Genomic DNA, 11,446 nt, shown 5'->3' with positions numbered 1-11,446 from the left:
AATTGGAATCTGAAGAAATTGTATTTTGTCATGTCTTTGGTTTGGCAAGAAATGGAATAGAATTCATAAAAGTCTCAATTGACTTTAAATGGAATGGAATTCAATAATTAAAAACTGAATAATTTTCAGGAAATGGAATAGAATCCATCAAAGGTACTTAGACACTCAGCTCTTTTTTTTCTAGGGACAAAGTCGTCTTATTTATACTTTTCCTTTCCATGTAGGCTGTTGCAAGAGTCTGGAGAGATGGGCAGAAGAAAAGAGTATACATCTATAGGTTTTTTAGCACTGGAACTATTGAAGAAAAGGTAACAGATAAATTACAAATATTTCTACTGTTTTTGCTTTTTATATTATCAGTTTAGTTAAGCAAAGGGAAAAATTTATTCAACAAACACCAGCTAAGTAACATTCAGGTATTTCAGTATTTGTTACTTCTTTTTGAACATATGCAAATGCTTCTTGATGAATAATAATAAATATCACACCTCATGAATTCAGTGGACAAATCTCTCTACTGGGGATCTACGGGATCTATTTACATTTCATGAGAATGCAAGGCAAGTTTACTTTTTATAAACTGTATTCTTCATGCATTGGAGGTGTGTGTGGCATTTGATTCAGGTAAAGATATATAAAAAATATATAGTCGGCTTATATTTTAACAAGACATTAACAATAATGGTAATATTGGTTTTATAATGTTGTCATAGAATGATTTGGTGCACGGACGGGGTTTGGATTTTGCACTTCGACGATGTGTAAAGGTCAGTCAATCAATTATATTTTCTTCTGACTTCTAAAATTAACTTCAAATTAAAATCTCAAAAAAAAATTGTTTTAATGTGACTGCCTACACACGAGAAAATCGGGGTAGTTGATTCACAGTCGATCATTCATCAAGTGGTCCCCTCACTCGGGAGCCAGGTGAGACCAACCCCACCCCATGTTATATTAAAATGAAAATAGAATGGTATAATTAAGAGTAGAATGTTGTTGATTCAGGGTAAGTCTGAGAATGGTGAGGCTCCATGGAAGGGGGTAAGAGATAGATGCAGAAGTGAGTGGGCATTGTTCCAAGATTGACTTACAAATGCAGATAAAGCTTACTTCAAACAGATTTAATGTCTCATAATAGAAATAAAATACCATATACTTTACGGGCTAACACATAAAGGCAATGCACTTTGCATCAAAATTCCAACGACAACACTACAGATACAGCTAAAGTGATAACTACAACAATTTAAATTGAATAAAAAAAATAGCAACATTGAGTTTCAAGAAAAAAAACCAATGACGTACGTATGTGTGTGTGTATTTTAGTCCCTTCCAATCTGTTTGAAGTAAGCTTTATCTGCATTTGCAAGTCGATCTTGGAACAATGCCCACTCACTTCTGCATCTATCTCTTACCCCCTTCCATGGAGCTTCACCATTCTCAGACTTACCCTGAATCAACAACATTCTACTTTTAATTATACCATTCTATTTTCATTTTAATATAACATGGGGTGGGGTTGGTCTCACCTGGCTCCCGAGTGAGGGGACCACTTGATGAATGATCGACTGTGAATCAACTACCCCGATTTTCTCGTGTGTAGGCAGTCACATCAAAACAAATTTTTTTTGAGATTTTAATTTGAAGTTAATTTTAGAAGTCAAAAGAAAATATAATTGATTGACTAACCTTTACACATCGTCGAAGTGCAAAATCCAAACCCCGTCCGTGCACCAAATCATTCTATAACAACATTATAAAACCAATATTACCATTATTGTTAATGTCTTGTTAAAATATAAGCCGGATATATATTTTTTATATATCTTTACCTGAATCAAATGCCACACACACCTCCAATGCATGAAGAATACAGTTTATAAAAAGTAAACTTGCCTTGCATTCTCATGAAATGTAAATAGATCCCGTAGATCCCCAGTAGAGAGATTTGTCCACTGAATTCATGAGGTGTGATATTTATTATTATTCATCAAGAAGCATTTGTATATGTTCAAAAAGAAGTAACAAATACTGAAATACCTGAATGTTACTTAGCTGGTGTTTTTTGAATAAATTTTTCCCTTTGCTTAACTAAACTGATAATATAAAAAGCAAAAACAGTAGAAATATTTGTAATTTATCCGTTACCTTTTCTTCAATAGTTCCAGTGCTAAAAAACCTATAGATGTATACTCTCTTCTTCTGCCCATCTCTCCAGACTCTTGCAACAGCCTACATGGAAAGGAAAAGTATAAAAAATACGACTTTGTCCCTAGAAAAAAAAGAGTTGAGTGTCTAAGTACCTTTGATGGATTCTATTCCATTTCCTGAAAAATTATTCAGTTTTTAATTATTGAATTCCATTCCATTTAAAGTCAATTGAGACTTTTATGAATTCTATTCCATTTCTTGCCAAACCAAAGACATGACAAAATACAATTTCTTCAGATTCCAATTCCCCTGGAGTTCAACTCCAATCATAGATTTCATTCCTTCCAAAAAAATCAACATTAGTAAGCATCTGAAATGACAACTTTGCCCTCTATTAACTTTCCAAAAAAAACAAAACAACTAACCTCAGCAAATACAGAAACAATTTTAGGGAGATACTGGTTGTTCGGTCCTAGAAGTACCCTGTGTCACCTGTAATAGTATAAAAAAAACAAACACATTCTCAATCTCTTAAGCAATTATCTGATTCTATCACTTTCATTTATGCAATGTGGCACAATTTAGAGAAAAGAAATTACTTCCAATTAAGCTCTTTTGCAACTTTATCAGTCGACGCATAAACTTCTGTAGCATCTCCAGCCCTTCTTGGACACGGTTTAATGGGGATTTTCTAAAAATGTGATTTCATAATAATTGTACAAATTAATATTCCTTCCTAGTCATGTACAAATGTATTTATATATAAAAACCGGAACAACCTTTCCAGATGCTTTCTCAAACGCAGTCACCATTTCAAGCACAGAGGTCCCCCTACCGGTCCCCAGGTTGCAGGCAAAACAACCTAAACAACAATCCACGTCAGCAAAACAATAAATGAAATATAACTAGTGACTTTTTCTCTCACCTATATCCTGTTTTGTGAAAAGCTTTTTAAGTGCTGCAACATGGCCATCAGCCAAATCCATCACATGGATGTAATCCCAGATCTGTAAAGATTAAGAAAAATCAATGGAATGGAAGTAGTAAGCTATAGCAATTAACAATTACCAACGATAAATAGATACATACAGCACTGCCATCCTTTGTGGGGTAATCATGACCATAAACATTCAACTCTGGTAATCTTCCAATAGCTACTTGTTGTATGTAAGGCATCAGATTATTTGGGATCCCAATCGGATCTTCACCAAGTTTCCCACTCTCATGGGTTCATTGCCTTGAGTTCAAAGTCCTCAACACATGGAATTTTCTTCGGCTGTCCATAAACAGTTGCAGATGAAGAGAATACCAACTGCCAACATTTAAAATTAGGTAAATATATCTTGAATCCAAGATCAGTGTGAAAGACAAGACAGGGTACATACCTTCTTACAATTGTATTTGGCCATGACTTTGTACATAGTGATGGACCCGATCAAATTATTATCAAAGTAACGGAATGGATGGGACACGCTTTCACCCACAGCTTTCAGCCCAACAAAGTGTACCACAACATCAAACCTATAATTACAACACAATCCGTTTACTACTCTATATTTGCAAATATCTTAAGTGGCCAACACAACTCCCTGAAAACATATTTGATGTAATTAGTTAGGGGTTTTGACGTGTTTGTTGTTTATATTCATGAATGTACTATCAAAGCATTGTAAATGATGCTTTTTAAATTATAGATAAAATATGCATAGAATCTATCACAAAATTATTATATACACCAATCAAGAACATCAATTATACTGTAAAATTTGACCAAAGGAACAAAAAACCCCAAGAATTGTGTAATTTAAAGGTCGTAAAGTATGCATATGTAAGCTAAAGATTAAGGCTTATAATCATAAGATCATCAGGACCCCCCAGTGTAATTGTACCCCAGAAGGAGAAATCATGTAAGAAATCTTCACACATAGACAAAAACAGAAAAACCTTACACTGGGTAATCGATGTAATTGCAACCGATAAGCATACCTCGAAGTCGAATATCGTGTTCCACTGGGAGACTGGCTAACACCGAAATAATTGAAGAGGAGCACTGTAAAACCAAAAAGCTTTGATCGATTGGGGCATAAACACGATCATATTGGGGAACTCTGAATTTAACATGAAGGCAGGCCATCACTCCAGCACGGAAGAAAATGGCAGCTGATTTGGATCTTCAAATCCAAGGAAAGTAGATCAGGGCCGCAATCAATTTTTCTTTTATCTTTTTTCTTTTTCACAAAACGTATGGCAGCTACTTCGCAGCTAAAAACGTCGGTTAATAATTAAAGCTAACCAACCCAAAAAAAAAGTAGAAGTAGGGTTTTATCAACATCCGAGTAGATTACAATAATTACATTCTATAAATCAAGCAGAAATTGGGGGCTTATAAGGAAAAAGAAACTCCTCAATTGAGTTGTAACACTCGAGTAGCTGTGAAACCTCTTAATCCGAACAAAATTACGTTAATTACACAATAGTATCTCAGGTAGGTGTTTGAAACCATTAGACAAGATATCGTCGGCCCGCTTTCGGTGACTGTACAACCCATCAATAGCAGAACTAAATAAAATCAACAGAAATTATAGGATTGGTGATGATATTAGGGTTTTTTTGGGTATTAGAGAGAGAGAGAGAGAGAGAGAGAGAGAGAGAGAGAGAGAGATAGAGATAGAAAAGAACGATGGAAATAAGGTAGAGGATAACAATGGCGGCCTTTCAAACTTTTGGGATTTTCGTTTCCCCCCAGCTCCAAAAGAAGAGAACGTGCCTTTCATTAAAAAAATATAAAGCGACATTTCTAGACGACACCCATTTTTAAATAAGTGTCCTCCGTGTTTTTAATTTTTTTTGTTGGACATTAATTTTAGGGCACACACAAAAACGTGTCCTCTATCCTTCAAATTTTAGAAGAGATGACATTACTTTTAGGGCACACGCTTTTGCGTATCGTAAATCATCGTGTGTCATTGTTTGCGCGTCATTAAAGGGCTGTTTTCTAGTAGTGATTGAAGGCCCTATCTTGAGTTAGGTATGAGCTTGGATTTTTCGAAGACCACAAAATGTAGTTTATGCTTGAATCTTGTTTTGATATGTTGATTGTTAACAACCTCACTGGTATTCACAATTAATTAAAGTTTACTATTTCGTGACCAGTAGATTTTATGCACAAATAAACTATGGAACTTTTGGGAAACTTAAATTTTTGTTTTAAGTATGATTTCTCACAGGCTCTAGCGAGAAGTGTTACATTATGAAAGTTTGAAAAAAGACAACATCTATTTATAATGGAAAACCCTCCACCACTTTCTTCTTGGAGTCGATGTGGGACTCCTTCTTGCCATAAATATGTTACACCTTCTATTGCCTATAGTCTATACTTCTTTTTTCCTTCCTTCTTTTTTCCGACACTATATGATAGGTTTTTCAAAAATTTTAAAGTGGGTCGAAAAATTTTTGAGTATATAATTCGTAGTAAATTTTAAAGTTTTAGGTGGGTAAAGGACCTACCTTGCCATACATTAAACTCGTTCATGGACATAAACTCTTGTAATATGAACATTTTTTAAATCGATTCAACTTAGATAGTTTGATAAGATTTCGATGTGTTTGAACTCTAGTTTTATGTTTTCTTACAAGATGGGTTCACATACACAAACTAACATACAAATGCATGCAAATTAACAAGCAAAACTCTAGCTCAAAGAGCTTCAAAAGAAGCTTTATTCCCATTCATCATGCCATTATTAAATTACATACACGCAAAATAACATACAGATTATACATACTTAATACTTATGGGATACTATATCATGTATAATATTGAATCTGGAAAGGTTCATAGTATGTTTTATTCTAAGTTTCGTGACATACAATATATGTTTTGTCTAATGCATGGCCACAAGGAGACAAGTACCAACGACAACATGTATCACGATCCATGCTCCTGCTCATATGCCATAAATAGTAACAGGCGTCAGTAAAAGCTTAAACTGTGATTTGAAAAGAAAGAATATAGCACTAAGTAAAATTTATAGAACCATAGAACCACATAAAAATAACTATATCCATTTATGAAATTTTTTGTGTTCATAACTGAACATATATATGTTTATGAACATTGGACATAAATTATGTCGTTTTATTGTTTTATGAGTTATTTTGGTTTTATGTTAAACCTACTTCCTGTGAATTTAAATTCATTAGAATGTGTAGATATATGCATAAATTCTCTTATATAATTAAAATTACTTATAGGATTTTTTTCAATATCCATGATAAAAGAAAATAAATGCATGATATTCGTATATTGTGGTTACAAGCATTTAAGGTTATATCTTGAAATAAAAGATTGCAAAAAAAATATCAATACATAGGGCCCAATATATGTGGAACTAGCGGGATGGCTCGCGCATTGCAGTAGATTTATTAATCTCCGACACTATTTTTATAATGACCTCTTATATAAGGCCTATATTTTGTAATTTTTGTGAAACATGGAGACCATGGCCATAAATTCTCTATTAGCCATGAACTATTTGAATAGTTTTGTAAAACATAAGGACAAGTTCTTTATTGTTATGAAATAGAAAGGAAATTTATGTAAATGCACTATTATATAGGACTGTTTCTATAACTTCGTGAAAGACAGGGACCCTTTCTGCAAATTGTTGATTAGGCAGGCACTATTTCTGTAAATTTATGAAAGAGATGACCATTAATTTTTTTTATTAAACACTAGGTGTGAAACCCATATATTACATGAGTTTATTTAAAAAAAATTAAATATAAAATTTTAACAATTTGAAAAGTTTGAATTTATAAGAAAAATGAGAAATCTTTTGAATTATTAAAATTAATGAGCCTTTAATGTATTGAATACATTACATATATAAACTCTTTCTCATAAATAACTTACATATATATTACCTTACATATTAAATGTGGAATTTTAATTTAATAAAATAAAAAATACAATAAAATAACAAATGGAAAATAAAAAATTTAAAAATGTTAGAAAATGTCATGTGTCCAAATAAAGGAGAAGAGGACATCTGGAAAAAAAAAAACTTCCATTTATTATAGTAGATGGACATTTTGCGCTCTCTCTCTCTGCATGTAAAATAGTGATATTTGATAGATAATGCGCATAACAATGTGGGCGACTTTTCTGTTGATTTTTTTGTCAGGTCTCTTGTTAAAAAAAAACAAAAATATAATAAATCTATCAGTTAACTATTTTCATGTTTTAGATTGGTAATGAAAGTTTTTTCATATACAATATATAGATATATGTGTCCCTAAACAATAATTTGGCGTCACTGAAGTCGGGTTTTTGTGTTCCAATATGACAAAGATACCTTTTTTTACTCATAAGGTCTCTTAATAAATAAATAAATAAATAAATAAATTTATGTTTTTTATTTATTTCATCACAATGTATTTCTATCCCTTATCTAGATGTACAAATTAAATGGTGTAAAAATAATTACTTTTATGTATTCCAATATATATTAGCAACAACTAAAAAGTCATTACTGAATAGTGGCATACCAATTATAATATGGTTACCAGTAAAATCGTGTAAAAATAACTTTTTTCACAAAGTATTTCAGTACATTTACATATTTTTAATTACATCATTTTATGTCACCATTTTATTTGTAACTCTAGTTCAGCATTAATAAATTGAAATACATTATGATACAACATTTTAATTTTATGTGTTAGTCATAATGTACAGGTTACATGTTTAATACTCGTTTTTTGAATTTTTAATTCTTTAATAAATTATATAAATGTGAAACTTGGTTAATTAACAAAATATATAATTTCAAATAAGAATAAAATTACAAAATGTATTTTAACCCACTACCAAATATAGTAAACATATTGTTGTGTTAATTATCTCTATATTATAAACTGTAATACAGATATTATAGAATTTGAAATATAGATCATAAAATACTATAATTTAATTACTATTGATAATAAATAAAAATATATTAGTAACTATGCCCAAAAATTGTATAAAAGCATAAGAAAATAATATTTTCTTTTCCAGAGTCATAATGTGTAAAAAACAAAATTAATTAGTAACCAGAGAAAAAAAAATCTACTTAATTCCTTACTCCTTAATAATAACGATGTACCAAAAGAATGGAAAAACAAAATTTTAGGAACCCAAAATGTACAACAAAAACTTTCATGACCAATCTAGATAAATTAGAATAACTAGTAGGTAGATTTCAATATTTTCCCTTCTTTTCAATTTTGCACCACATACAAAACATAGATGCATTGGTTCAATCAACTTGTTAGTTAGATAATTACAATTTTCTTTAGTTTATTAAGGGTTTTTTTTTTTCTAATTTGCATTATCTGTGGAATTTGATGATTGCAAGAAGGACATGACAGACATTATACAAAGAAATCTTGCTATTTGGATATGATGTACAATTTGTATATTATATAGCCCACTAAAATATAAATTGTTATCTGTATTTGTGTGTTGATCTAAACCCTAACTAATTGCACCCATTAAGATAATCAAAAGCATATCATATACCTGGTTTTCAAGATTGGAAAACTACCAATCCCCGGGACGTGGAACACGTTGCCATCCTGCAAACCACTCGAGAGCCTTTTTAAGCTCCATTGTTGCAGGTTCAACTGTGCATGTTTGGTAGTATTGGCTTGGGCGGAATGAGCAATTCCCAGGTTTCAAGCCAGACTGAGTTCCACCTAAAAATAGGTCTCCCTCAGATACAATGGTGCCAGCAGTTGGCGCATTTTTGTCACCAGCCTACATAATTTACAACATAAGTCCCTATGGATATGCATGGTTAATTATGGTTTTTACTTCTATTTATTACCTTTTCAGGGATATATTTAAAAGCCACATTGCAATCGCGACCGGCTTCATAAATATTACACTGTGAGTATATCTGCATGAAGAAGAATAAAAAGTTATTATATATATTATTTCCAATCTAATTAACACAAACAAGGATCTCTAAAAGTTGTGTTAGCAATTTAATTAACCTCTGAATCAACACTGGCACCCACAGCATAGATCGCCCAATATCTGGTGTAATTGTTGTACAGATGTACTTTGGCAAACCTAACACGTGGAAGCCTCTGACGACTTCCATCAAAGAGACAGTGGTGAATAGTAACACGGATATTTCTGTCATCACAATGAGCAGCGTTTGCTCCAATAAGAATCGTCTTGTCATGGTACCCAAATTTACAACTGCATGCATGCATGAACAAAATTAACAAAATTACAACGTACGTTGGTGAAATACAAACAAATATACTAAAGAGTAATTAATTAAGTAGCTGATTAATTACCGTGAAATAGTAACGTCTGTGCTTCCTCGAGTAACATCAACAAGCCCATCTGAATAATCCTTAAGACTACAGCGATCAATCCATATATGCTTTGAGTTTGGTTTGATTTGAATGGCGTCGACATCATGTCCTCTGCCTTCTTGAAACTCTAAATTGCATATAATCACATGTTCACATTGGGCCAGTCTAAGGCCCATGCCAGTGATCCTAATCCATTGTCCTCGACCATCGATTGTTTTATATGAAGACACGGGTAGAAAAGATTTCAGCTTGATTTCACCCGAAATTTCGAAAACAATCCACAGAGGTTCTTTCTTGCTACATGCTTCACGAAGTGATCCAGGACCATCATCTACAACAAATCAGAAGCCTTTATATATACATTTATTTCATCAATACATGATCTAAACTGTGTTAGTTGTATGCTCAATTTGGTTAAGCTACTTAATTTTCATCGCAAGAAAATATTTCACGTACATAAGCACATAAAAGGCAACTTATGATCTCCTTCCAAAACTTTCAGGAATCATCCAAAATAACCACATATTCACAATTCCATAACTTAAATTATGTCAAAGCGAACCAATAAGGACAATAACAGTAGTAAATATGGGTTAATTTCCATGTCAAATCAATGGTCATCATCAATATGAAAAGAGAATGATACTGATTATGCATGTGTACGTCTGATGAGTAATCAAGAAAGTAAATATATTTATATACACCTGCCAGAGTAGTAACACAGTAGAGTGCTCCATGAAGACCACCGGTAGCAAGGCGGCCGAATCCCTCAGCCTGGCCGGCGAGAGCTCGTAACTTACTCTCGCAGTGAGCGTAGGGGAGTGAGACTGGAGCCATTTCTCTAGGCGCCTCGATCGTTGACTTTGGTTGGATATGAGGCACGTTTCTATGGTGAAAGGCCGTACCTGTAGTCGCTATTTATACGGTTTCGCTTGTGGTGGAGGACGGGGGACACTGGGAAAATGCTTCCCCATTAATGGCCGTATGTTTTAACACTAAAAACGTTTAATTTTTACGCACCGGGATTCGCACACTTAAAACGGTAATTTCGATAGATACTATTTCCACATTGGTGTCACAAAAATAAAATAAAGAAAAAATGATAATCAAATTGTTCTAGTTTATAATTTTTCATCAAAATTTCAAAAATTCATGAAAAATCTCAATTTTGTAAGTTTCTTTTATCTTAATACATAGTTGGTTGTACCAAAGGGCTTCTGCCCTGCGGTATCCGGTGTTGCCCTCCCTCCTTGAGGTTGAGGGTTCAAGTCTCGTCGTGGACATATGTGGATTTAAGGTGTAGTTTAGGAGTAGATTAGATTTGCCGTTTCAAAAAAAAAACATAGTTGGTTGTTCTTTTCATTTGATTATAAAAAAAAAAGAAATCAATTTTTGTCTAAATTACTTGTAGAAAAAAAAATTCATGGTGAAGTTTTTATTGGTGGCTTTTAAATTTTGTACGTTGGCAAAATTGAAAATTAGGATAAAGTGTAAGCAAAGTACGTGTCACGCAAGAAAGTAAAACAAATTGATAAAACGACATTGAGATTTAGCATAGTCCTATCGATGTGACATACATCCACGGAAAAAGAACCAGAGAACCGAAGAACTAATCCTCGATTGTTACAAAGCAATTACAATGGAATCTTTAACTAGGAATACCTATAATCATAAAACCTAGCAACAACACGGTCGAACCTCTATACAAGTAAATCCAGAAAAACTAAACGACTTCGGGCATATCGTCCATCAACCTACTCCAAAAACTTATATCTTCGAAAGTCATTTAGGTTTTCTTATTTTGTTCGAGTCGGGTTATTTATTTAGTTCACCAAAATTTCAAATCATATATTAACAATCTCCACTTTGACTTAAATTGTCCTCAACCATTAATGCTTGAACTTCTTTGTGGCACGAATTT

At 32.8% G+C, this 11,446-nt stretch overlaps 1 protein-coding gene, 1 long non-coding RNA gene and 1 pseudogene across 3 annotated transcripts; all 3 read right to left on the bottom strand.

The window, feature by feature from the left end:
• Positions 1 to 1,172: 1,172 nt before the first annotated feature.
• Positions 1,173 to 1,715, bottom strand: LOC145105913 (uncharacterized). Its single transcript, XR_013707438.1, has 2 exons — positions 1,530 to 1,715; positions 1,173 to 1,451 (listed from the first exon to the last, which is right to left on the bottom strand). It is a non-coding gene; the product is annotated as an uncharacterized LOC145105913 (long non-coding RNA).
• Positions 1,716 to 1,817: 102 nt separating this feature from the next.
• Positions 1,818 to 4,285, bottom strand: LOC145118363 (UDP-glucose 4-epimerase-like; annotated as a pseudogene). The gene is made up of 10 exons (XR_013713313.1): positions 4,101 to 4,285; positions 3,537 to 3,672; positions 3,241 to 3,463; positions 3,077 to 3,158; positions 2,931 to 3,013; positions 2,751 to 2,842; positions 2,577 to 2,643; positions 2,304 to 2,492; positions 2,149 to 2,232; positions 1,818 to 1,955 (listed from the first exon to the last, which is right to left on the bottom strand). The product of XR_013713313.1 is annotated as a UDP-glucose 4-epimerase-like (transcript).
• A 1,559-nt stretch (positions 4,286 to 5,844) lies between these two features.
• Positions 5,845 to 10,423, bottom strand: LOC145153682 (putative pectate lyase 4). The gene is made up of 6 exons (XM_079075489.1): positions 10,230 to 10,423; positions 9,505 to 9,856; positions 9,193 to 9,403; positions 9,024 to 9,095; positions 8,717 to 8,953; positions 5,845 to 6,094 (listed from the first exon to the last, which is right to left on the bottom strand). The coding sequence occupies exons 1-5, from the start codon at positions 10,360 to 10,362 to the stop codon at positions 8,738 to 8,740; spliced, it is 984 nt and encodes a 327-aa protein (XP_078931615.1). The 5' UTR covers positions 10,363 to 10,423; the 3' UTR covers positions 5,845 to 6,094; positions 8,717 to 8,737.
• Positions 10,424 to 11,446: the final 1,023 nt, after the last annotated feature.

This window comes from Lactuca virosa, chromosome 1, assembly GCF_052849685.1.
Source record: "Lactuca virosa cultivar CGN04683 chromosome 1, Lactuca_virosa_CGN04683_v6, whole genome shotgun sequence".
NCBI classification, from domain to species: Eukaryota; Viridiplantae; Streptophyta; class Magnoliopsida; order Asterales; family Asteraceae; genus Lactuca; species Lactuca virosa.
The sequence above is the reverse complement of the archived record's forward strand: the minus strand, read 5'-3'. Positions and strand labels throughout refer to the sequence as shown.